The sequence below is a fragment of the Pygocentrus nattereri genome, chromosome 7, assembly GCF_015220715.1.
Source record: "Pygocentrus nattereri isolate fPygNat1 chromosome 7, fPygNat1.pri, whole genome shotgun sequence".
NCBI lineage: Eukaryota > Metazoa > Chordata > Actinopteri > Characiformes > Serrasalmidae > Pygocentrus > Pygocentrus nattereri.
This window is the reverse complement of record NC_051217.1, coordinates 1,050,913-1,078,909: the sequence shown is the minus strand read 5'-3', so window position 1 is coordinate 1,078,909 and position 27,997 is coordinate 1,050,913. Positions and strand designations below refer to the sequence as shown.

The 27,997-nt window shown below is 38.3% G+C and overlaps 1 protein-coding gene and 1 long non-coding RNA gene across 2 annotated transcripts; one reads left to right on the top strand and one right to left on the bottom strand.

The window, feature by feature from the left end:
- Positions 1-100: 100 nt before the first annotated feature.
- On the bottom strand, positions 101-23,175 carry pnp6 (purine nucleoside phosphorylase 6). Its single transcript, XM_017692383.2, has 6 exons — positions 23,009-23,175; positions 16,855-17,024; positions 13,866-13,969; positions 6,999-7,174; positions 5,572-5,762; positions 101-2,950 (listed from the first exon to the last, which is right to left on the bottom strand). Exons 1-6 carry the CDS (start codon positions 23,029-23,031, stop codon positions 2,754-2,756), a joined length of 861 nt encoding a protein of 286 aa, XP_017547872.1. The 5' UTR covers positions 23,032-23,175; the 3' UTR covers positions 101-2,753.
- Positions 22,380-25,054, top strand: LOC119263706. Its single transcript, XR_005130481.1, has 2 exons — positions 22,380-22,881; positions 22,981-25,054. It is a non-coding gene; the product is annotated as an uncharacterized LOC119263706 (long non-coding RNA).
- The last annotated feature ends 2,943 nt before the right edge of the window (positions 25,055-27,997 follow it).

Sequence of the window (27,997 nt, the reverse complement as noted above, 5' to 3'; positions counted from 1 at the left end):
CATTAGAATCACTGTTTGATTACTTGCAGATTGCAAGCACCACAGACAAAGTGAGAAAGATAGGAACTCCTGTGAAATCAATCAAAGCATATGACACCTGTTTCACATTTTTTTATATATGTTTATTTCAAGGTAATGGCTACAATAGAGTACTCTTGTGCAATACAGAATATTCTGCTCCTATAGAAAATACAGCAGCCTTCTATGCATTGTAATGTTGGACGTTAAAAGACAGATAAGATAAACTAATCATACAGTATTTTCCAGTTTAACGCCACAGAACACCACTTAGTCCTCAAGAAAGACACCAATAAAGTTAAAAGAAAGGACAGATATTATATGTTGGAATAACTTTAACTACTGACATTCAAGAGATATTTTTCTCGATGGAATACGCCTGTGTGATCTAAGGACACTCACCTTGAGTCTTTAGATCAGACAGAGTTGTTAGTCCCTCTAGACGCTTATGTACCTTACTTTGTTCTGCAACTCTATCCTTTAGTAACAGAGGTATGGGATTCTTTCATGCATTCATTTCTAAAGTACCAAACATTTCTGCCTGATAATTGATCACCTGACAGCGACATGGCTATTACAACTGAGTTATTACTATAGTTAGGGGGAAGAGGGTGGGGGGGGGTGGTGGAAATCTTTTCCTTGGGTTTTTCTGCGAATGTTGCGTCTGCTAGGCAGCAACAGCAGTGCACCTGTCAGTCAACTGTACTAGAAGGCTATAGTTTCAATACGTACAGGCAGACACTTTAACTACCACTGTTAACTACCACATGTGGTGCTTCGAGTTGTTTCTTATACTCAGGACCCACAGAGCACTCTTCATAAAACACAGCCGTGCAGCTGCGTAAACAGGAGACACCTAGCTCAAAAACAGCACAGAAAACATGTAAGTCTGACGGAAACCAATTAAAAAAGACAGCTCGGCTCCCTGAAGTGTGTACGGTGTGAATCCCTCTTAGTAGCCCAGAATGTCAAGCGGTCAAGCAGCAAAATGCTACTAGTTAGGTAGTTTCTTGTGAAATATTTCTAGGCACTTGTCTTTGCAGTATGTTTGTATGTTTTCTACAAGCATCCACAATAATTTTCTTTGGTTATAATTACACTAGTATTTGACTAATGTAATCTGTATTGTATTTTTATACTTGTGCTGTAAGAATACTGTAAAAATGCTTGTGTATTTGTCCTCAGGCTTTAGAATGAGAAGGTAGAGGATCTACCAATACAATACACACCAGAAAAGCCTAATGGGTTCTATGTGTCTGCTTAAGGCTGACTGTGTGTGTCTAATACAAAGCGTATAGGACAATCTGAAATGTGAAACAATGAACAATTTGTGTGATTTGAGAATCCTTTGTGTGCACGATAGAGGTCTGCACCTTTGAAACCCGACTCGACCAGGCACGAGTGGTGCTGTTAAATATGAAAGCTGAACCTGCTCCGAACCTGCTTGCAGTGCTGGGTTATCGCAGATGCGGCTCTACAGTGATGCGTTTTCTACAGTGCTGAGTCCATTGCCATAGAATTGCCAGGCTGGTGCATGGAAGTACTTCTGACACTGATATTTGTTTCTGGCTAGTGGCTGCTGCAGTCAGTATGTCACTGAAGAGACAACATGACAGTCCTCTTGCTATCATAGCTCAAAATACCACCAGAAGCTCTATACTGTCCATAACCAGAGTGCTTTTAAACGGAGGGTCCCTGACTCATTTGGAGTTTTACAATAAGCTTCATTCATGGCAAAGTTAGTAAGACTGCCTTTGTTGTGCACATACTATATTATACTAGAGGAAGATAGAGGACATGTATAACAGAAAAAAACAGAAGGGGAAAAATTTATGGAGGCCAATTCCTTCAAATGGAATACAAATACTACATAAACGATCACTCGTTAAAAAAGTACAAACTCAAACTGGATTATATGTTAAAAAACTGACAAATTGTCTGGACTCGCTGGCCTTAGTTCAGGTAGCAGACCTCTAGTGTACAATGAATGCACTGTCCCAAATGCTTGGTGCATAGCGCAAAATCATCTGTTCCAGCACCCACAGTGTTCAACTGGTCTCCTAACTGAAAAAACATAAAACCATCCTTAATGTAGATTATACATGTAATATTATAAGACTATTAACCTTTTTTAGATACTTTTTTTTTACTTTATTCAAGTAATTTGATCAAGTTTAAGAATTTGGCTAGTGGAAATAAATTGATCGGTCAGTGCAGTTAATGATAATGTCATGTGACAAGGTATATAGGGTATATAATTTTATCTAAGGTGTAATAATGCCATAATATGTAGTGGACATTGGTCTTAAAACTGGTCATTCTATAGCGGATTGATATGAATGAATTTCATGGATTGATATGAATATATGAATTTGCTGGAAGACTGTCAGTCATGGAACGTTACCTTAAGCAGTAAATATGTGCTGTCTGTCGGTAGCCCAACACCCAGGAGGATAACTGGCTTACAAAATGAATGCATGTTTGTGTGTGTGTGTCTGTAGCTGGTCTGTCATGTAATGACAATTTCAGTGAAATCAAATCATAAAATGTCAGATCAATGTCAGTTGGTGCAGTTAAAAGATTATAATAATCTACTCTTTACTAATACAATATATTCTGTGATTCTGTGATTAGTGCAATTATATCTTTGCAGCATTCCACATATGCACATGCACAGTTGCATTTGGTTAATGGTTAAGTAGCACGGATTGCTCAGGCACCAAGGAATGGCTGGGCTACATCTTAGCCACCACGTGACTGACCAGCCGCTGGAAGTCTTTAGTGCGAATGCGGCCAATCTCCAGAACCTCTTCGTGGTTGGCACGTTCCTCACTGTCGTAGGTGATGACCACCTTGTTGGTAATGAGAGAGAGGCCGAGAACACGCAGGCCACAGTGACGCGCCACCACTACTTCAGGAACGGTACTCATCCCTGCAGAACGGTCAGAATGGGAGAGAGAGAGAGCCCAAGTTTCAGCTGTGATGTCCAAAATTATACCCGATAACAGAGGTCTCAAATATAACAAATAAAAAAAATTATACCCGATAACAGAGGTCTCAAATATAACAAATAAAAAAAATTATACCCGATAACAGAGGTCTCAAATATAACAAATAAAATAAATTATACCCGATAACAGAGGTCTCAAATATAACAAATAAAAATAATTATACCCGATAACAGAGGTCTCAAATATAACAAATAAAAAAAATTATACCCGATAACAGAGGTCTCAAATATAACAAATAAAAAAAATTATACCCGATAACAGAGGTCTCAAATATAACAAATAAAATAAATTATACCCGATAACAGAGGTCTCAAATATAACAAATAAAAATAATTATACCCGATAACAGAGGTCTCAAATATAACAAATAAAATAATTATACCCGATAACAGAGGTCTCAAATATAACAAATAAAAATAATTATACCCGATAACAGAGGTCTCAAATATAACAAATAAAATAATTATACCCGATAACAGAGGTCTCAAATATGAACCTTAAATCCAGTTTCTGATCCAGGATTTTATACTTATCATCTGGAGTCAAAGTGCCCTGTAACGTACACTGTTTGTATATTATCTATGCTGGCGCGCTGTGCAATTGTAAAAGTGCCCTGGATGTTTTCAACATGAGTGGGAAACCATAACACATTTTCCCTTCATGCAGTGCGGTATTTCAGAGCGAAACAGAGTGTGAGGGAGGCTCTCTAGATGAACACTTCTCTAGATGATGGGTGGGGAGGTGGGAGGGAAAGTTTTTGAGTCTGACGAAAACGATATGAATCATAATATGAGTAGGGACGTAAACAAACAAGGTAAACAAAGGTCAGTTTTGATTTCAGGTCTCATATTTTTACCTAGCATTTCTATATTCTGAGGTTAAAAAAAAAAACTTATGTAGACCAACATATTTTAAATTGGAATAATTCACTGAGCCATTAGCAATGAAATGTGACCACTGTGGCAGAGTGATGAGTAAACCTGTTTCAGTCTCGTGCTCCTTTCCAATATACAATGAAAACAGTGATTTACTGAATTCATGTGATTCAAATGTGTACATCATCTCTATAAATACATCCCATTAGCACATTTATGAAATGGACAGAAGTAAGCAAACTAAAAGACAAATTAGCGGTGTAGTAAATTTAAGTCACCTGAAGAAATGATGTACATGAATCACGTATATTCAGTGCATCGCTTTCCTCCACAGGGAATAGTGAATAGTGTTTTGAACACAGTGTAAAACTAGCTGTGTATATCCATTTCAGGCTTTCTATTAAGCTGGACTGTGTGAGATTCAACCCTCCTCTATCTGTTGAGTGGGTGTGACAATCACAATGCACTATTGTTCATTAAAAAGCTGAATTTCTGATTTTGAGTTGATTCCTTTTGATGAACCAGAAGTAAAAGCAGGAATCTGAGGAGAAATTAGTAGATGTAGTTGAAGTAGATTTTCCATAACAGGCTCGTCGCTAAGTTACAAGCAGCAACACCACTAGATTGCATTTGCTTTGTTGTTCCATAGCTACAAACTATTGAATTTTTAATGTAATTGATGCATTTTTACCCTTATAATTCACTGTGTTTTTTGTTTTATCATACTGTTTAAATGCAAATGCATATGTAATCTCATATTTACAATAAAATTAGATTTGCAGGAGGGACCAACGTTACAATCTGAGTGAACAGGGCAAAATAATTTACTTTAAAAAAAAAATCTGAATGTCTTGGTGTTTGTCCTCTATTTGCTTTAATGACAGCACGGGATGATCACAGTGACGAAAGCCTCTGATGACCAAATCAGATCCACCTGAGAGTCGTCTGAGCATGAGCTTCAGCGAAAGAGACAAACCAACAAAAAACTTGACCTCTTTGTACAGAGGTCCTGATATGGCCAATGGAAGAAACTTGCTTAAATCTGAATACTGATCTAGAAACAGTGCAGAGTTTTCAATATTCCTTTTTTACTTTTATCATAACTTTTATGTTTTTAAATGTTTAATTTTATTTTTCAAAATTGTCAATTGTTTTGTTGTTTATTTCTGGGTTTAAATGAAAACAATCCTAGATTTTGTGGTCTCAGGTGTAACCCACTGTTTCTATTTACATCTAGGAGTAATTACATAATTACATTTACATTCACAAGACTGTGCACAACAATAACCATTTATCACAATCAAATCATAATGTCTCCTCAACTACTTACAAACACAAAGGAAAGTATACAAAAGTATATAAGTGATAAATAATTCATATAAAATTGCAACATCACAAGCTAAAGGCAAGGAGAAGCTTCAATGCATTTGATTCCAATGTAAAAGGAAAAGACTGATACTATCATGTTCTACAGAAGCTCCTTCACGCCATTAGTGCGGCTGACCTATTTTCCAGTCCATCTTTATTTATGCATATTTTTCAGGCTAAGAAACGCTTGAAATGACAAATGACAGCAATATAAAAAAGCACCTTGAAACCTGAAAGTCAAGTACCAATTTTTGCACTGTACAACACTTCTGTGGTGAATTTGTGGGTCTTCTACTCACCCACAGCGTCAGCCCCCAGCAGCTGAAGCACTTTACACTCTGCTATGGTCTCAAAGGTGGGTCCAGCCAGCATGCAGTAGACTCCCTCCTGAAAGAAGGAGGAGCAGCCTTGCTCCTCGGCCGTCTGCCTGGTCAGCTGGGCCCAGGCTTTATCGTATGCGTCTGACATGCAAGGAAAACGCACACCAAACCTGCGCATACACAACAACCGCAGCTTAGTTATGCACACTCCTCTATTAATAATCCGACCACAGTAATAGTTGCGCACAACGCTACACTTTAAATCAGAGGTGCATATTCGCAGCACAATAGAGGAACCAAGAGTCTGACATCAAAAAGGTTCTGAATTACTTATTCAGATTTGTGGAATGCAGCCTTTGTAGTGCTCAGATGATTAGGTCCCCTGCATAGCTTTAAGTGCCATTTCCGTTAATATTTTCATTTCTGATCTTTTTAATGCAGTCAAGCTTTCCACAGTTTGTTGTCAGACCCTGGAAGAGCTCAGCTGAACACTGCGATGCGTTTAACATGTGTTTCAGAAAAGTGTTTAACAAGTGTGTTAAACTTGTACTTAACAAGTTAGTCTGTGTCACTTCACAGATTCCAAACAATAATTGTTGGGACAAGGATTAAAAGATGCCGAAAAATGGAACTCCTTCCAACTCCTAACAGCAGGTAAACAGTACGTAGGGCTTTCATGTTTGTACTGAAACATGATTCTGATTTTAATGTGTACACGGGTTCCACATGACTAAAATAAATGAACAACAGTAAAATAGTGATATCATTTATTTTATCTACATGGAAGTGTAGGGGACGCGAGAAAGTCACGCTCCACTCTTGCTTCAGATCTGAAAAGGAAAAAATCAATCAATTTCTGTCCATCTTTCCACTGTGAGACGACAACATATTGCTATGCGTCTTTTGTGTTTTGTTTATTCAGCTGTTACTGAAAAAAAGAAAATAGACAAAAAAGATGGAGATGTGCAAATAAGCAAACCGAAAAAGCTGCTGGTGTTATCAGAACCTCAACATCACTGAAATTAATTGGATTGTAAGAAGCTGTAAATGCAACCAACTAAGTCTAACACTGAACTTTGGAGGTGTGGAACAAGTCCCTGTTTTCTTTGAAAAACTGAAAGCAAGAATGGAAGCAAATGAAAACAAAGGTGAGGCAAAGTGTAGACAAACTCCCGATTGGTAGTATTTTAGTGGTATATTGGTAGTGTCCACTGAGAAAATTGGGAATTTCCAATTGGGATGATTCCTCTTAATGAACAGTGAGTAAAAATGAGTTGTCAGTTGAGAATCAAGTTATTATTTTCAATAACTGTCGGGTCCTGCAACACCGATATATCTACATTCGAGTGAGATGCAGAATGTGAGTGAGAACAGCATCACGCATTTTCAGTTCAACAGAATCTCACTTTTCATCATTTTGTCCACACAGAGGATTCTGGCCTGCAAAGCCAGGGAAGTTGATGTGGTCCTTGATCATCATAATGTCTCCAACATTAAACTTCGGGTTTATCCCTCCAGCAGCATTTGTGACAATCAGGGTCTCCACCCCGAGAAGGAAGAACACACGTACTGGATATGTTACCTGGGAGAAAGAGGGAGTAAGATTGGATCAGAAAGAGTAAAAGTCAAATTGATTTTGATCACTTTGTCAATAAAACAATTATTACAATTAAACAGAATGTATATCTTTATATGTAAATATATAAATGTGTGTGTGCGTGTGTGTGTGTGTGTGTGTGTGTATACCATATGGACAAAAGTATGTGGACACCTACACACATCACCTACAGGAGCTTTTGTGACATCCCATTCTAAATCCATAGACAATAATATGGAGTTGATCCCCCTTTGCAGCCATAACAGCTTGCACTCTTCTGGGAAGCTTTCAACAAGATTTTGGAGTATAGTTCTTCCCGAAAGTGTCGGATGGGGTTGAGGTTAGGTCTCTGTGTGGGCCAGTCGAGTTCTTTCACACCACACTCGTCCAGATATGCCTTTATGGACCTCGCTTTGTACACTGAGGCTCAGTCATGCTGGAACAGAAAAGGGCCTTCCCCAAACTGTTCCCACAAAGTTGGAAGCATACAATTGTCCATAATGTCTTGGTCTGCTGAATCAATAAGTCGCTTTGGATAAAAGCGTCTGCTAAATGTAATGTAATGTAATAAGATCATTCCCTTCACTGGAACTAAGGAGTCTAGGCCAACCCCTGAAAAACACCCCCATAGCATTATCCCTCCTCCACTAAACTTTACAGTTGGCACAACGCAGTCAGACAGGAAATGTTCTCCTGGCATTCGCCAAACCCAGACTCGTCCATCAGATTACCAGATAGAGAAGCGTGAGTCACTCCACAGATTCGTTTACACTGCACCAGAGCCCAGTGGCGGCGTACTTTACACCACTCCGTCTGATGCTTGGTCATGTAAGGCTTGCATGCCGCTGCTCAGCCATGGAAACCCTTGTCTTGAAGCTCCAAGCTCAAGTTTTGTGCTGATGTTAATGCAAGAGGAGGTTTAGAACTCAGAACTTAGAATCAGCAGAGCGTTGATGGCTTTTATGCACTATGTGCCTCTTTGCTCTGTAACTTTACGTGGTCTGACACGTTGTGGCTGTGTTGCTGTGTTTCCTAAACGCTGTCAATTTTCAATAATGCCACTTGCAGTTGATCATGGAATATCTAGGAGGGAAGAAACTGGTCGCAATGGTGGCATCATGTTACAGTATCATGCATCGAATTCAGTGAGCTTTTTACAGCAGCCCATTCTGTCACAAGTGTTTGTAAAGGCAGACTGTGTGGATAAGTCCTTGATTTTATACACCTGTGGCAATGGAACTGAACAAAACACCTGAATTCAGTGATTAAGATGTGTGTCCCAATACCTTGCTCCATATAGCACGCATGTGTGTGTGTATGTGTGTGTGTGTGTGTGTGTGTGTATTGTTGTCACAATATAGCAGAACAATGGATTAAGATTAAATACATTGTGATTTTAAATCCGGTCTTAATCCAAAATGTGTTCATGATTTATCACGTCTGAAGAACATATAAATATTTATAACACAAACCTCTCATGTCATATACATATATTCATGTGAACAACGATGGACAACACTATGGAAACTGAATGCATTCATAAATATTTTACTTTTGTCTTTGTTGTTAAGCGGAATTTAAAAGATTTTTCTAAATATTGGCATAATTCAGTTAAGATGTAAAAAGGTTATTGAGAGTGGTTTGAAGTGAAATGGTGAGTTATACAGAAACTTATGGATTCCAACTTATTTAAACTTATTATCTGAAACCACCTGCAAACCTACACGCCTTCCATGTTTTTATGTGTAATGCTAACGATTTGCAGATCAATCGGAAAAAAAAAAACATTTTCTTTAAGGCCTTTTCATCTTCAATGCCTTGCATGTACCTCTCCACCATCAACAGGTCTCTAAACTGTCATATCAATGTCAACAACACTGTCATGGGTATCAATGTTTTCTGTACTCTTCAGACGTTTAGTTCCTATCACCATCACTGTGAACAATTCTGAACAGGCAAGTGTCCCTCTAAAAGAGCATTTCTCATCAAACCACTCTGAATGACTTCATTTCATTTCAAGCCATTTATTTACGCAGACGTTCAGAAGAATCGGTGGAATTCCCCTTTAATGATCTTGTGTGAGTTTTCTATTTCTGGGTGTCATGTTACAAGCTTTTGATTGCCACCACCTGCCTTGGACCAGCTACCCACCCTACGCTGATGTTCTCATAGACTCCTAGTTATTCCTAATACCAATATTACTGCTATTAATATTAGTAGTATAATAACTCTGTAGGTAGTCTGACCAGAGGAGGACGGGTCCCCCCTGGTGAGCCTGGTTCCTCCCAAGGTTTCTTCCTCAGTTCTGAGGGAGGTTCTCCTTGCCACTGTTGCCCCTGGCTTGCCCACCGGGGGGTTTCTGTACATTCTTACAGTCCTGTTGAAACTTTGTCTTTTCTGAAATTCTGTGAAGCTGCTTTGTGACAACATCCGTTGTAAAAAGCACCACAAATAAATTTGATTTGATTTGATTTGATTTGATCTGATACACTGTGCATTTCTGAGGAACAGCCAACATTATCAGAATGCTTCTTCTTCCTGCTATAGCTGAGGAATAAGAAATGAACATCAGAAAGGAAACACATTATCTTGCAGATCTTGCGGAGGCATCCACTGATGTGCACTCACATCCTAAATGAACATTATCATAATTAAGATTACTGAATTAACACAGTCTCTGTAACAAAGACCCAAACCAGCACTTTGTCTATTGTCTCAAAGCACATGTATAAAAAGTTAGTGAGAAACGTTTAACTACAGATCATAGTTCAAGAGTGAGAAAAGGTCATCTGGTCTTAAGAGTCCAGGAGAGATATTACTGGATTGAGCCGTCCATAGTCAAAGGTTAACCATCTACTTTCTCTAAGTTACACTCATCTTCCTGATACTCCGGCTGTGGAAGCCTTGAGGGTCAATGGTTAAATGCAGAACAAGCTTTGTGTCAGTCTTGAGGTTTATGATTGTCAGAGGAAAGTGTCAACTGCTGAATTATTGTCCATCGGTGGGCCCTGCCCAGGATTTTAAGGGCTAGATTTTAACCCAAGAAGGCAATCTTGCTTCGTCTTCCTATCGCAGTGTGATTTGTTCACAGTTTCACAGTCTGCTGTAGGAATGCTCCTAAAAGCAGGATTCATTTAAGTCCAGGAAGTTTTTGTAAAATATCTTGGATGCTCATCAATCAAGCCATCAGTGAAGGGTGGTGTGAATAATTTTGATTAATGCAATATGTCATTTAGACTACTGCATCTTACAAACTGTGCAAATTATCATTTAGCCTCATACTTTAGCTTCGGTCATAAACAAAATCTCAGACGACATGATGCAACTGGGCTAATATAAAAGGTGAATCACAAGTATATGACGCTTGATTGTGTAGCTGATAACATTTTACAAATCCCCCATTGTCATAAACTTCTCAAACAGCCCTTTCCTGTAATTGGTAGGTGGTTTAAGATCTTAAATTGCTGGTTTAGGAGGGCAATTAAATGTAAAGAATATCCATAACTTTCATTTCTAGGTCTAATAATTAACAACTAAATATTGTCAGAACAAAACCTTTTTGGGAGAAAGTCGGGTAACACATTATTTGGATAGTCCACTTTAAATGCTTTGTAGATACGTAATTTACTTTCTAGTTACCTTTAACTTAACTGACCATAATTTCCTTAAACTCTAAACTGGGCTCTAATCCTAACCCTAATCTTAACCGCCACCTGGAACTCAAACTCAACCCTCACCTTGGTCATAGCACTAACCCTGGTACAAATGCTAACTCTAACCCAACACCTCTGTTTAGAATCAACTGAGTTTTAACGGATTGTTAAACATCTGTAGATAATCAATACAGCAGCTCTGCAACGGTGGAGAGATTATTCAGGCCTGATTCTCACAGAGTCAGGGTCACTGACGAGAATTTTGAGGCTGAAGTTTAAAGGACTCTGAATGTCATGTCTGTATATATATATATATATATATATATATATATATATATATATATATATATGTCTGTATATCTTGCTGAAATGTTTAAATTGGAGCAAATCTATTTCAACAGTTGACAGTTCTTTGCACAAAGTTGTTTGGTTTTTATTCGGCTATTCTTGTTGATTTTGTTAGGAAAAACTTGGAATGACTAACTTTTTTTTGTCAAATTTTTTTGGATATCATGCCTTTGGTTGTGTAAGTTTGATTATTGGTTACACTTAAACTCACTTTCTGGTGATCTTATTGTACATTTGCAGCTTTTCAATTGTGTGTTTCTTTCTGGCACAGGATTAAATGCAGTGTCAGTTGGGCTTGTTTGGTGTGTCAGGTAGAGATTCACAAACATTCAGACAATTGTGTTTTGAATGTAGCTAAAAAGTAGTGCAGTACTTTTCAAAAAGTGGTTAAAAAGTTGTGCACTACTTTTCAAAAAGTAGTTAAAAAGTAGTGCACTACTTTTCAAAAAGTGGTTAAAAAGTTGTGCACTACTTTTCAAAAAGTGGTTAAAAAGTTGTGCACTACTTTTAAAAAAGTATTTAAAAAGTTGTGCACTACTTTTCAAAAAGTAGCTAAAAAGTAGTGCGTTACTTTTCAAAAAGTAGTTAAAAAGTTGTGCACTACTTTTCAAAAAGTAGTTAAAAAGTTGTGCACTACTTTTCAAAAAGTAGTTCAAAAGTTGTGCATTACTTTTCAAAAAGTAGCTAAAAAGTAATGCAATACTTTTCAAAAAGTAGTTAAAAAGTAGCTACTACTTTTTTCTGGGAAAGTAGCTACACAGCAGCTAGCTACTAATTTTTCAGGAGCTATCCCAACCAGTGCCAGGCAGAAATGACTTAGACGGCTTCAAACATTGCACTTATATTCACTCAATTTAATAAACTACACATTTACTTCATATTATTTTGCTAAACTTAATTTGACTTGTTCTTTAGAGTCAGTGTTGTGCAGATATTTTAATACATTAATCCAAGGATTGTTCAGGTTTACCAGAGTAACAGTACCCCAGGCTTTGTTTACTCTATCCCTGGTGAAGGATTTGTATAGTTCCTTCGCTGATGCAGACACAGAGGCCCGAATCTCAGTCAATGCCCAGGCTCTTATAAATGACCCATGCTTCTCAGCAGACTTTGGAAGGACTGTGCTGCACAAGGTTGCAATTCATTTGCTCAAATCCAGACTCTGATTTTAGATCCTTAATCCAAATCTGACTGAAACGTGTGCCTGGATTTAACTTCTAAAGGCCCCATGCCTTAACTTCAGACTTTGCTTTGCATCAGCACAATAGAAAAATACACGTCTATCTTGATAGTTTTTATTGTAAAATAAAGGTTAACCCTCTAAGTTCAACGTAAGTGGCTATTTCAAATATTTCATCTACTCTTCTCACATAACATCTTATAACATTTCTTTAATGCTTATTGTTCCTTTATATTAGTTTCTATAGATAACTAGTATCCACGGCATCAGCTTAGTCTGAGCAGCTAATGTAAGCTGCCTCAATAAGCCAATTCAAATTCACACCACATACAATGTTGATTCTATTTTTTAAAACAATAACATTACAAAATGGCTGGGATGCTGTACTGCTTTTGTTAGCCCTTGGGTCAAGGCCTCCGCCATCAGTAGCAGCAGCTAGACGGGTAATAACGTTGCTTTTTCCTATGATTTTAATGTGATTTAAAAACACAGCAAGAGTAACTAAACACGTTGCTCTCTCTCTAGTTAACCCTTAAAAATCCCAGGTATATTACAACATAAGGCCTATTATTCAGTAACCACGGGGACCTCAGCGCAAACTGACCGAGCTACTCTTAGATTATAGAAGTGTGTAATAAACTTTTTCTGGCCATTGAAGTGGTTTAGTAATAATATGTAGGTTTAGTCTGCCGCTTTAGCATACTGAAGATGAAATTAATTAATTAATTAATTAATTAATTAATTAAATCATTTATTGAGAGTGTATATATGTTTTCGTTTGTATCTTTATATTTATTGCATCTATTTGTGTTTTATTTATGCGGTTATTTTTATTTTGGCACATTTCATCGAAAGATTCTGAATCACCAATAACAAGACTACACCAAACAAAGCCACAAGTGGAACTAAAAGCTTTTAATGCACACTTTCTTTTATTTTCCTGAATGTAATTTATTGATGGGTAACAATTTAACATATTAATATTTTTTGTTAAAATAATTTGTAGAAAAAATGCTGATTTTAAGCTTTTTCACTGTAGATGATGTGTTAACGTATTTACACTTACAAAATCACAGCTGTATGTGGTTGGTTGTATGAATGGGTGCCACAGTGTGTATGAGAGTGTAAGGGGGGTGGGGGTTCCAGAAGCTTCTATTCCTGCACTGCTTTCATTGTCAGTGCAGAACTCCTTTGCTCAGGTGTAACGATGCAACTGCCATAAATTCCAGATAGAAAACCCCTCTCATCTCATGACAGCCGCTGTGAAACACTTTTTACTCTACCCAGGCCTCATGGGAACCTCTATTTGAAAGCAGTAAAGCGATTAAATGATCTTCTTAACTGCTCTGTATGAATAACTCTTGCTCTTGTAGATTTTGTATAATTTCTTGATATTAAAAATGAACTTTGCTGAAGTTGTTTTGCACGTCTTGCTATCCCTGCTGGACAGATAGGATGATGGGGCATTGTTACGGTAAATGAGGAAGATACTGACTGTAGCAGTGCTGTAGCCCTCGTAGAAGTGGAAGCGGCCCTGCATGCACACACACTGCTTCCCTTTCAGGTCCCCGAAGACCAGCTGACCTGCATGCCCTTCCACTGCAGAGACAGGGAGACGGATTCATTAATGGTTGCAAATGTAAGTAGTTATTAGACATACAATAAGGTGAAGGGGGCAAAGATTGACTGTTATTCCATTCACTCTTGATTAGTTTGCACATTATTACTCCAAATGCAGTTGTGACGCTATACAGACATACATAATAGAGACCCGTGTGGCCGCGTGCATCGTTCTGTACATACTGCTGTACCGGCACCCGCTTTCTGCACTGAATATGACTGAAGTAGGAACGACTGTCTATGGATATAATGTCAATACATCATCATACAATGTAGATATAACAAAAATGCCAAGTTATTTTTTATATCCAATTTTATCCAATTGTAGGATTCTTGTAAGACATTTCATTGTAAGTATCAATGTAATAGTTTTACTTTGCTTTAAATATTAAGACATACATTCGCTTGTGCATGCATCATCTAGGAATCATTAACTAAGTTAGCTAGCACATTTGCTCATTTTCTCTGCAAATACAATCTTATGACTATTTATGATGATTTATTTGAAGTTTAGCTCAGTGAGTAATGATTCTAGGCAGCTTATATATATATATATATATATATATATATATATATATATATATATGTGTGTGTGTGTGTGTGTGTGTGTGTGTGTGTGTGTGTGATTTATAAGAAACTACAGTTCACTATATATTATTGGCTCAGATGTTAAGACTATTTTCAAGCTTTTAAAATGAAAAAAAAAAGCATTGTCATTGTGTTGCAGTAAATCAGATGTTATTCTCTGCAGAAAACAGAAAAGAACCTTAGATTCTATTACATACACTCTTAAAAAAGACGTGTCTTCAAGGGTTTTAGGATTCTTTAGTAAAGACGGTGGTTCTATACAGAGCCATGAACACTCAAAGAACAATTTGTATGCTTAAAGCGTTCTTTGCATGGTGAATACATTCTTCAGATTGATAGAGAATGTGCTGAATGTGGTTCCATATAGAACCTTTTTAAACATAGTTTAGGGGGTTGAGGTTGGACAGGAGCAAATACCTACCCCACAGTGAGCCAGTAACAAGAAACTTTGGAGCGGCAACTGTAGCCCTCTTGTTCAAATACAGCTTTAAAACAGAGAGTTCCATTGGTGGCCCTCTTGGTACAAAGTTATAGCCAGCTACTGACATAGAGACAGTGTGCATCACATGATGATGATGATGATGATGATGAACCTTTACATCATCAGATGGAAAACAAATTTTAAAAGGGGATGAATGAGAAATTGAATTGAGCCATTTGTCACTGTGAAATTAGACCTCTGCATTTAACCCGTCCGTGCAGTGAAACACCCACACACATGCACACCAGGGGGCAGTAAGCACACTCGCCCAGAGCAGCAGGCAGCCCTATCCACGGCACCTGGGGAGCAATTGGGGGTTAGGTGCCTTGCTCAAGGGTACTGCAGCCAAGGGGATTGAACCGGCAACCTTCCGGTCACAGGACACTGCATCTTAAATCAACTTTAGTATAAAATGTCAACGCCCGTCTATTTCTATACCCCTCCACTTGATAAAAGGGTGAGATATGTAGCAAGAGAAACAATTACCATTATCTCTTTATTATCTAGCCAGATAACCTAGAGAAAGCTAAGTTAGCAAGAATCTGAACAGCTTAACTAATTAGTGATCTACTGTATCTGGGGTATTGGACACTACCTGACAAGATTTTTTACTGCACACATAGATGTGGATACTATCAGCATCCCAAAAAGTCCCTGTCTGTTGATAGCTTAAGCCAACTATCTTGTCTTTTTTAGATAAGCCTGAGCAGCAAATAGGCACTGGAGGACACCTGGAGGGCACAGTGGTTTCCAACACGGGTCCTGGAGAGCCACTTTTCTCCAGAGTTTAGTTTCGATCTGTATCCAATAAGCTGCCCCTCCATTTACTTAACTCGAATACATCTGATCCAGCCAACTGGGGAAGAGGTAGATTAGCCTGAGAAGCAAACTGTGGGTGTAACTGGGCTCCCCAGTAAGTTAGCTCCCCAGGACTAGGGTTGGAAACCACTGCCTTTGGCTGACTAAGCTGAACAATGCTTGCGAGAGAACTAAAGATGAATCAACTAACAGCAAACTAACAAAAGCAACAGCAAAGTGGAAAACCACAGTTCCCCTCAAAACAAGACCTGAAATAGCAGTATGGGATCGAGACGGCCACAGCTGCAGAGGAACTAGAGCATGTAGCCACTGTTGCTCTCACTAGACATCAGTGATAAAACTGGAATTCACCCCATGGAAATCATGAAATTTTCATGTTCAGCCCTGTGTTCATGTGACAACAACAACAACAACAACAACAATAATAATAATAATAATAATAATAATAATAATGAATAATTACTGAAAAAATAGGTATATTCTAATTAAACTTTCTTATACAATTATGTATGGGAAACAAAAAAACAGATTTTAAATTTAAAATGTAATGAGATAAATGTGATTAATCATGATTAACTACACAAAATAAGGTGATTAATTTTAATGAATTGCTTTAGGAGTTTGATAGTCCTTGCTCAAATCATTTTAGGGCCACTGTATGAGCGCTTTGCTAAGCTTAATTCTGACAAGTGAGAGTTTAGAGAAAGTAGACAGACATCTCCAGTGGATGTTCAGATGTTCATTAACTGTGGCTGTGTGTTAATGTTTTAACATGAAAGAGATCTGACTTGCCTTTACAAGGGACTGTCACAGTGACACAGCAGCACACAGAATTACACTTGTTTCTTTCAAACAACCCACTCTTCACAACAGTAAATCCCAAGCTGAAACAAATCAGATAAATGCTGTTGCAAACTAAATCTTGAGGATTGTGACCAGTAATCAGCCTGAGATCACAAACTGTATGCCTACTTACCTGTACTGCGAGGGAAATTGGGGATGTCCTTATAAGGAAACACAGTCTTGCTGTCCAGCAAATCGGCCAGTCCTCCGAGGCCTGTGCCACAGATGATTGCAACCTTCGGCCGGATGTGTGTATGAGACAGCAGCCAGTCCGCTGTCTCTTTGTACTTCTCATACGTATAGCTAGAGACAGAAAAAGCCATCATCTCCATTATTAAACCTGATATATACTCAATCTTGAGTTCCAAGCACACCACTTTTTTCGTGAGAAGTGTGCACTCAGGGCTGGGTTTTAGTGCAATCTGTGCTCCTGCTCAGGGTGCATGAAGCATCAGGACTGACAAGTTGTGCCGAGCATATAGGGTGCCAGTATAGCCCCACTTGTAGTTGGTTGACTGGTGGTTAAGAGGCACATAATGTAGCTGTCAGTGACATCTAGTTTACACCCATTCTCCAACCCCCATTCACACACCAACACATGCACACACAAACGCTCCCAAAATGCACCAAGACTCTACAGAGAAATGAGCTGTCAACTGCAGTGACCCTATCAAGTCCTCTTGGCAGTTTCATAGAGAAAAAAGAATGGGCTGAGATACAAGACAGGAGAACAGCACAGACAAATAGACCAGCACTCAGTGGAACACAATGGAAGAATATTTAACCCCATTCTATTCTATTCTATTCTATTCTATTCTATTCTATTCTATTCTATTCTATTCTATTCACTGTTACTGTAGCTCAGTATTGTTCTCTCTATGTACTGGATTTAAACCACTCTGTTTATATGTGACCGTAGCCATGCAAACAGAACAATAGGCACGTGATGAAAAAGGTAAGAAGACACATGCACAGCTTCAATAATTGATCAATGTTAATTCATTGCTTACTACAGTGGCAGTACACTACTATATTCTCCTTGAGGTAGATAAACAAAAAAACTTAGTAGCAGTATTGTTATTAGTAGCAACAGTATTAGGCAAAGTGCAAGGCAACAGGGCAAATCGTCCAGGGTTTGCTTGCAAAAGAGATTTTTAATTTCAATATTACTACCCTGGTTAAATCAAGGTAAAATAAAAAAATAGTACTGGTAAAAGTAAGAGTAGTAATAGAAGTAGTAATGGCTGTAATTGTAATAGTAGTAATCGTAACAATAGTAGTAGAAATAGTAGGAGTAATAGTAGTAGTAGTAGTAGTAGTAATGGTAGTAAGAGTAATAGTAGTGGTAGAAATGGTAGCATTAATAATAGTTGTAGTAATAGTCATAGTAATTGTAATAGTAGAATAGAATAGAATGCCTTTATTGTCACTATACACAGTACAATGAGATTAAGAGCAACTCCATCTCAGTGCAAACACACAATGTAAACAAATGACACGGAATAGAATGGGGAGGGGTTGTGCACAGTTCTATGCGTTTGTATATATATGTATATGAAATAAATATAGAAACAAAATAAAAACTATGTTTTTTACAAGATATAAATATGGAGATATTTACAGTTGTATTGTATGTACAATAAATATTGCACATTGCTAAGTATTGCACATATAGTGATAGTAATATCAGTAGTAGTAGTGGTAGTAGAAGTAGTAATATTAACTATGCTCCTGATCTCAAGACTTTGCGTTAAACAGTGACATGCGATCTGTAATAAAATCAAATTTTGAGGTAAGAAAATACAGCCTGTATTAAATCTTGGTTAGCACCATATAATGGAGGTTAAGTGTGGTCTAAATCAGCAGTTTCTCTAGATTAATCCTAAGTGATAGTTTTAAATAAACATGGAAAAAAAATCTAGCAATACCATGATGACCAGGATATGGTGCATCTCATAACACACAACATAATGGAGAGAGACTGGTCAAAGAACAATAGGCCCTCTCACATTTCTTACATGAATCCACTCAGAAAAGATAAAGTTTAACTCTCGTAAACTTTAACTTAGTGCAAATTTGACTTTGTCCTAATTCATCTGCAGCTTCCTTCTCTCTTTAAATAACACAAATACATGATGTAAAGAGTTTAAAATTTTGTTGTAGAGTAAAAGGTTCAATATCAGTGCTTTCTGCATTTGATTCCTGCTTTGAAGACAAATAAAGAGAATTTTAAAATATTTTTACCTCAGTAAATTCTAATCCTTCACCTACTGTTACAACCTACCCCACAAACTTTCTGAATACCAATTTGCTTAATTTGTGAGTAAATAGTAGCTTTCTGCACTATTAATATTTGCAACAGTTAAATATGTGTGTCTTGTATAAACGTTTTATATGTATAGCACAAACACTAAGTTATAGAGATTGGTACAACTACTGTTACAGTCCTTCCTGGTCTCTCCTAGTAGTAGAATAGTGGTAGTAGTGAAAGGGGTAGTAATAGTAGTAGTATTGAAAGTGGTAGTGATAGTGGTAGTAGTTAAAATGTTAGTCATAGTTATAGTAGTGAAAGTGGTAGTAACAGTAGTAGTAGTGAAAGTGGTAGTCATAGTAGAAGTAGTGAAAGTGGTAGTCATAGTAGAAGTACTGAAAGTGGTAGTCATAGTTATAGTAGTGAAAGTGTTAGTCATAGTAGTAATAGTGAAAGTGGTAGTCATAGTAGAAGTAGTGAAAGTGGTAGCAATAGTAGTAGTAGTGAAAGTGGTAGTCATAGTAGAAGTAGTGAAAGTGGTAGTCATAGTAGAAGTACTGAAAGTTGTAGTCATAGTAGAAGTACTGAAAGTTGTAGTCATAGTAGAAGTACTGAAAGTGGTAGTCATAGTTATAGTAGTGAAAGTGTTAGTCATAGTAGTAATAGTGAAAGTGGTAGTCATAGTAGAAGTAGTGAAAGTGGTAGTCATAGTAGAAGTACTGAAAGTGGTAGTCATAGTAGAAGTACTGAAAGTTGTAGTCATAGTAGAAGTACTGAAAGTGGTAGTCATAGTTATAGTAGTGAAAGTGTTAGTCATAGTAGTAATAGTGAAAGTGGTAGTCATAGTAGAAGTAGTGAAAGTGGTAGTCATAGTAGAAGTACTGAAAGTGGTAGTCATAGTTATAGTAGTGAAAGTGTTAGTCATAGTAGTAATAGTGAAAGTGGTAGTCATAGTAGAAGTAGTGAAAGTGGTAGTCATAGTAGTAGTAGTGAAAGTGGTAGTAATAGTAGTAGTAGTGAAAGCGGTAGTGATAGTAGTAGTGAAAGTGGTAGTCATAGTAGAAGTAGTGAAAGTGGTAGTCATAGTAGTAGTAGTGAAAGTGGTAGTAATAGTAGTAGTAGTGAAAGCGGTAGTGATAGTAGTAGTGAAAGTGGTAGTCATATGAGTAGTTGTGAAAATGGTAGTAACAGTTGTAGCAGTGAAAGCGGTAGTGATAGTAGTAGTGAAAGTGGTAGTAATAGTTGTAGTTTTGAAATTGGTAGAAATAGTAGCAGTAATGAAAGTGGTAGCAACAGTAGTAGTAGTGAAATTGTTAGTAATACTTGTAGTAGCTGATAATGATAACTACGTAGCTTTAGCTAGCTAGGATAGATACCCTATGTGGTTAGATAGCTAGCGTGTAGAGCGCTTGCTAGATAAAGCAGTTGATGTGTTTCTATGGTTGTCACAATGTGCTGGCTAGAGATCTCAAGTTGTCGCGGCCTTTGTGCAGGAAAGCAATGCCTGCTTTATCCACCAAACTATACGAGAATGGCCACAACTATAACTAGCTAGCTGTGTACCTGATGCTGTGTCAGAGGCTGCATTAGCTAGCTGCTTTGCCTAGCCACCTAGCTAGCTGTTAGCTAGCATAACGTACCTGAAGCTATGTACAGCTGACATCTCGGGTATGCGCACTGCAGGACGCGTAACTGAAGGAGGCTAGCTAGATAAATCGCCCCTAAATCAGTAGACAGTTCCCCCGTCCCCTACATCTCAAATGGCATCATCAAGGCAAATTTATTATGGTAACCTCTGCTTGGCAACAGCATGTACACAACAGGTAGTACACCACCTGCTTTATCCACCAAACTAATGTTATAGGAGAACAGCCCCAGCTATAGCTATAGCTACGGCATTAGCTACCTGCTTTGCCCACGCAGACATCACCTCCGAAATTATTCTACATTTTATCATTAGAATAGCGCTGATAACTAACAGCTTAAAAAGTAATTAAAACTCAAAAACAGTCATTTTCAAATGCAAAATAATCGCAATGTTACATTAAAGTGCAGCAAAACGTGCTTGAGGGTACGTATTTGTGGCTCTGCAAGAAATGGTCAGAGGTACGTATATCCCATGAGACCAGGTTGGTAATAGTAGTAGTTGTGAAAATGGTAGTAATAGTTGTAGTAGTGAAAGTGGTAGTGATAGTAGTAGTAGTGAAAGTGGTCGTAAGAGTAGCAGTAGTGAAAGTGGTAATAATTGTAGTAGTGAAGTGTTAGTAATAGTTGTAGTAGTAAAAATGGTAGTGATAGTAGCAGTGAAAGTGGTGGTAACAGTTGTAGTAGTGAATGTGGTAGAAATAGTTGTAATAGTGAACATGGTAGTAATAGTAGTAGTAGTGAAAGTGGTAGTCATAGTAGTAGTTGTGAAAATGGTAGTAATAGTTGTAGTAGTGAAAGAATAGTGATAGTAGTAGTGAAAGTGGTAGTAATAGTAGTAGTAGTGAAAGTGGTAGTCATAGGAGTAGTTGTGAAAATGGTAGTAATAGTTGTAGTAGTGAAAGTGGTAGTAATAGTAGTAGTAGTGAAAGTGGTAGTCATAGGAGTAGTTGTGAAAATGGTAGTAATAGTTGTAGTAGTGAAAGCGGTAGTGATAGTAGTAGTAGTGACAGTGGTAGTCATAGGAGTAGTTGTGAAAATGGTAGTAATAGTTGTAGTAGTGAAAGCGGTAGTGATAGTAGCAGTGAAAGTGGTGGTAACAGTTGTAGTAGTGAATGTGGTAGAAATAGTTCTAGTAATGAAAGTGGTAATAATAATAGTAGTGAAAGTTGTGGTAATAGTACTAGTAGTAATATGTATTTGTGCCTTTAGCTGGATTCTCATCACTGGGACTATGTTAACAGTGACTGTATCTAAGCCCTCTGTAATTGAGCCCAGTGTACCGATTGCTTATTCATAAGACAGTTGTTCCAGAGGAAAGGCTGCCTTTTGTTTTGTGCTCGTAAACGCTCGTCCCCGTGTGATTTAGAAACCATAAAACTTCAGTCATCATAAACGTTTATCTCTAACTGTTTTACAGGCTGCTTTAAATCTAACTTGGGACTGGAGCAGCCAAACCGGTAGAACTGGACAGGTGGAAACTCAGTGCGCGTTTAAGTACACAGACTGCCCAGCGCGTTCGGGGGCTGCGTTTGGTCGCGTTTATCCGAGCACCACTAGAGGCGATGTGAAATGGAGGCAGTGGGCTGGAGGAGGGGGGGACGCTGTCCGTGGTGCTAACACACACACACTCACACACACTCACACACACACACACACACACACACACTGCGGCCTCAGCACTTTGGATTCAGGACAGATTCCACAAAGCTGAGCCTCTGACTGAGTCACTGCGAAGTAAAAGGCCTCACACGGGACAATTACCAGCTGCCACGCCTGCCACTTCACTACTGCCATTACTTCGGTCACACCTCTGACTCGAGGCTTTTGGTGAGCCTTCTGACTCAAAACCTCAGAAATGCTCGCAGTTTGAATACCGCACGCTTTTTTCCCCTCTACGACCCCTTCAGCTGAACGTGGCTGTGTGTGCGCGTCCCCTTTAAGAGCGTGCTCCAGCCTCGGAGGGCAGCTATTCACGAAGCAGGCTAGTAAATATATCGATAGGCTTAACGGCTGTAATCGGGCAGCGCTGCTCAAACGCTGCGGCTCTGTAATGTCTTATAAGGGGACTGACAGATAAACTTTAACCTATCATTTCATCGGTTTTGACAGGACTACAACCTGGAAAACTGGTCATCTCAACCAGAATGGTGTTGTTTATCGATGGCACATCACATTTAATAGACTCGCATTTTTGACCGTTAGTCAGCAGTAAGTAAACGACGAGGGGCTTTTGCTTTCCAGAGCAGCCGTCGAGCTCACCAGGTGCTCCTTTCTTTTATTATTACTGTTTATTTCGATGTCTTAATACCTCGATTAGGAATAGATTCGTTATGCATGATAAAATCGTTTTACTGTACGCAGGTGGATTGTGACTGGTGCCTAATCTTACCTGCACTGGCTGGATGCTGACATGTCCGCAGCAGCTGGCGAGCGACCCGGTGAGGGGGAATGGCTCGTAAACTGAAGAAAAAGGCCGGTTTAGACTGTGGAGCTCACCCCTGCTCGCCGCTTGCAGTAGCCTGCTGAGCGGAGCGGTCACACGCACATATATACGCCTCGGCGTGGAGGAGAAAGAGGTGGCGTGATGGAGGAGGAGCTGTTCGGCTCGCGGGTTCTTTGAAAGGGGCTCGTCGCGCTAATCCAATTTTCTGACAGACTGCGCCGCTCGCTGACCCGCGAGCAGAGAGCCTGGAGACCTGGAGAGCTGGAGAACCGGAGAACTGTCAGCCGGCCAGCGGCACTGCAGCAACACGGACATACCAAGTGGGCCCACCAGCCTGCTATAATACTCTGTTATAGCGCCTATACTCACAGTTACTCCCAGGGGTGCAGTATTTCCAGAGGTGGCACTTACTCAGTTAGGCCTACGTGTAGCCTGGTCAAGTAAAAGTCTGGTGGATTTGTACATTCTTGAATATTTTTAAATGTATAATAGTGTAACTTCTACTTGTACATTTAACTGGTTCATATTTTATTACTACACCACGTTATGCAAATTGGACTGAAGTGTCATAAATATCAATGTGTTTGTTTCTCAATTAAACTCATGGATGGGATTGTGTCTCAGGGCTCTTTGGATCACTGAAGTCAATCTCAGACACCTGTGATAATTAGTTTGCCAGGTGAGCCCAATTAAAGGAAAACTACTTAAGAAGGATGTTCCACATTATTAAGCAGGCCACAGATTTCAAGCAACATGGGAAGGAAAAAGGATCTCTCTGCTGCCGAAAAGCGTCAGATAGTGCAATGCCTCGGACGAGGTATGAAAACATTAGATATTTCACGAAAAGTTAAGCGTGATCATCGCACTGTGAAGAGATTTGTGGCTGATTCAGAGCCCAGACGGGTTCGTGCAGATAAAGGCAGAATGAGGAAGGTTTCTGCCAGGCAAGTCCATCGGATTAAGAGAGCAGCTGCTAAAATGCCATTACAAACCAGCAAACAGGTATTTGAAGCTGCTGGTGCCTCTGGAGTCCCGAGAACCTCAAGGTGTAGGATCCTTCAAAGGCTTGCTGTGGTGCCTAAACCTATTTGGCCACCCCTGACCAGTGCTCACAAGCAGAACCGGTTGCAGTGGCCCAGACATACATGAAGACTAATTTCCAAACAGTCCTGTTTACTGATGAGTGTCGTGCAACCCTGGATGGTCCAGATGGATGGAGTAGTGGATGGCTGGTGGATGGCCACCATGTCCCAACAAGGCTGCGACGTCAGCAAGGAGGTGGCGGAGTCATGTTTTGGGCCGGGATCATGGGGAGAGAGCTGGTAGGCCCCTTTAGGGTCCCTGAAGGTGTGAAAATGACCTCGGCAAAGTATATGGAGTTTCTGACTGACCACTTTCTTCCATGGTACAAAAAGAAGAACCGTGCCTTGCGGAGCAAAATCATCTTCATGCATGACGATGCATCTCATGCTGCAAGGAATAACTCTGTGTCATTGGCTGCTATGGGCATAAAAGGAGTGAAACTCATGGTGTGGCCACCATCTTCCCCTGACCTCAACCCTATAGAGAACCTTTGGAGTATCATCAAGCAAAAGATCTATGAGGGTGGGAGGCCGTTCACATCAAACCAGCAGCTCTGGGAGGCTGTTCTGACATCCTGCCAAGAAATTCAAGCAGAAACTCTCCAAAAACTCACAGGTTCAATGGATGCAAGAATTGTGAAGGTGATATCAAAGAAGGGTTCCTATGTTAACATGTAACTTGGCCTGTTAGGATGTTTTTGATTGAAATGGCTTTTGATTTCAGTGAATGTGACCTCCTAATGCTGCAAACTCAACAAATGACCAGTTTCAGTTCTTTACAACCTATAAAATGTTTTGAAACTCTGCTGTGCATAATAATTAGTAACAGTGCATTTAGAGTTTTTTATTTTTGAAGAATATGCTGTCATCATTGGGAGGTTTGTTCAATAAAATTCAATTTATACTCTAACGGGTGATGACCTTTATTATACTGACTCATTTGCATCGACCATTTAGGAAAATCAGGGAAAAATATCATTTGCATAATAATTTGGAATGCGGTGTAATTGTTTTTTTTTCTGTTTATTGCACTATTGCTTTGGTCACACCTCTGACTTGAGGTCTATCATTTATTTTTCAGCAAATTTATATATGTATATATACACACTCACTGTTGATCTGCTGGGATTTTCACACTCAACCATCTCTAGGGTTTACAGAGAACGGTCCGAAAAAGAGGAAACATCCAGTGAGCGGTCAGTTGTGTGGACGAAAATGCCTTGTTGATGTGAGAGGTCAGAGGAGAATGGGCAGACTGGTTCCAGATGATAGAAAGGCAACAGGAACTCAAATAACCAACCAGAATCTCTGAAGAACGAAACCTTGTTGAAAGTGTGGCATGAAGAATTAAAGCAGTTCTGAAGGTGTGTGTGTGTGTGTGTGTGTGAGTGTGTGTGTGTGTGTGTGTGTGTGTATATATAATTTGCTATATAATAAACTACTGTAAAACATGTAGGTTATACAGAGTGAGAAAGTAAAGTGGGGGTCCGTAAATGTTTTTTGACTTGATGCTTTGGTACTTTGAAAATTTACCTTTATTTATATATATATATTTTATTATTTCACTGGAGTAAAAGTAAAAGTAATACCATTACTTGTGGATATATGCTACTTTACCAACCTTCTGCAAAACTGCATACTGCCATCCTAAATATTACAACATTAACACAGAAACAAAAGATAAAGACCATCAATTAAAGATACCTTAGCATATGTGTCCATATACATAGTTAGACATGCATCTATACCTGCATACAGGTGTTAACAACGTGGAGTTAACAGCGTGACGACAGACAGATTAATCTGCTGTCCTATCCGAGCATGCATTACAGTACGGGTATGTAGGCCTACGCTCTTAAAGTTCCCTTAATGGCCCTTGACTAGAACCTACTGGGGGAAAAATACAAACTGATATAGCACCTTTACATTATGTGATGTCCTTTAAAGGTGCACTATATAAGCCTTCTTTTGTTAAAATTTAAAGAAGTAGCATTACTCAGACAAATAAAAAAAACATGCTAAAATATTTACATTTACAGCGTTTAGCAGACGCTCTGATCCAGAGCGACTTACAAGAAGAGCTCAGTCTGTCTAGAGAAAGTCTCTCTGCTAGTTACCAGTAGGTTAGAGAGAGAGACGGTCCTGAGCTCAGATACTGATACACAGTCACTGTAGATACAGAGAGAGAAGGAGCAGAGCTGAGCACAGAACTCTGAGCCATTCAATGCAATACAATACAATATAATACACTACAATACAGTAAACTACAGTACACAGTGCAATACAATACACTACAATACAGTAAACTACAGTACACAATGCAATACAATACAATATAATACACTACAATACAGTAAACTACAGTACACAGTGCAATACAATACACTACAATACAGTAAACTACAGTACACAGTGCAATACAATACAATATAATACACTACAATACAGTAAACTACAGTACACAGTGCAATACAATACAATACAATACAATACAATACAATATACAATACAATACAGTAAACTACAGTACACAATGCAATACAATACAATATAATACACTACAATACAGTAAACTACAGTACACAGTGCAATACAATACAATACAATACAATACAGTAAACTACAGTACACAATGCAATACAATACAATATAATACACTACAATACAGTAAACTACAGTACACAGTGCAATACAATACAATATAATACACTACAATACAATAAACTACAGTACACAGTGCAATACAATACAATACAATACAATACACTACAATAAAGTAAACTACAGTACACAGTGCAATACAATACACTACAATACAGTAAACTACAGTACACAGTGCAATACAATACAATATAATACACTACAATACAGTAAACTACAGTACACAGTGCAATACAATACAATATAATACACTACAATACAGTAAACTACAGTACACAGTGCAATACAATACAATACAATACAATACAATACAATATACAATACAATACAGTAAACTACAGTACACAATGCAATACAATACAATATAATACACTACAATACAGTAAACTACAGTACACAGTGCAATACAATACAATACAATACACTACAATAAAGTAAACTACAGTACACAGTGCAATACAATACACTACAATACAGTAAACTACAGTACACAGTGCAATACAATACAATACAATACACTACAATAAAGTAAACTACAGTACACAGTGCAATACAATACACTACAATACAGTAAACTACAGTACACAGTGCAATACAATACAATACACTACAATAAAGTAAACTACAGTACACAGTGCAATACAATACACTACAATACAGTAAACTACAGTACACAGTGCAATACAATACAATACAATACAGTAAACTACAGTACACAGTGCAATACAATACAATACACTACAATACAGTAAACTACAGTACACAGTGCAATACAATACACTACAATACAGTAAACTACAGTACACAGTGCAATACAATACAATACAATACACTACAATACAGTAAACTACAGTACACAGTGCAATACAATACACTACAATACAGTAAACTACAGTACACAGTGCAATACAATACAATACAATACACTACAATACAGTAAACTACAGTACACAGTGCAATACAATACAATACAATACAATACACTACAATACAGTAAACTACAGTACACAGTGCAATACAATAAAATATGATATACAAGTGCAGCACAATATATTGCAAACAATACTTAATTCAATATGATGTACATGTACTGCTGAGCCTTTGTTTTCTATGTTATTCTATGTAAGTGTTGAATTTGAGTGAGTGTATGTGCAAAGTAGTCAGTCTCTTGGTGGAAAATGAACTAAAACTT

What these genes read in the sequence shown, in the direction of transcription:
- pnp6 (XM_017692383.2), bottom strand. Translation starts at nt 23,031, where the DNA reads ATGTCAGCATCCAGCCAGTGCAG. An exon ending in CAATTTCCCTCGCAGTACAG is followed by an intron (nt 13,970 to 16,854) that starts GTAAGTAGGCAT and finishes CTGTCTCTGCAG; the next exon opens with TGGAAGGGCATGCAGGTCAG. An exon ending in AGGGCTACAGCACTGCTACA is followed by an intron (nt 7,175 to 13,865) that starts GTCAGTATCTTC and finishes TCTTTCTCCCAG; the next exon opens with GTAACATATCCAGTACGTGT.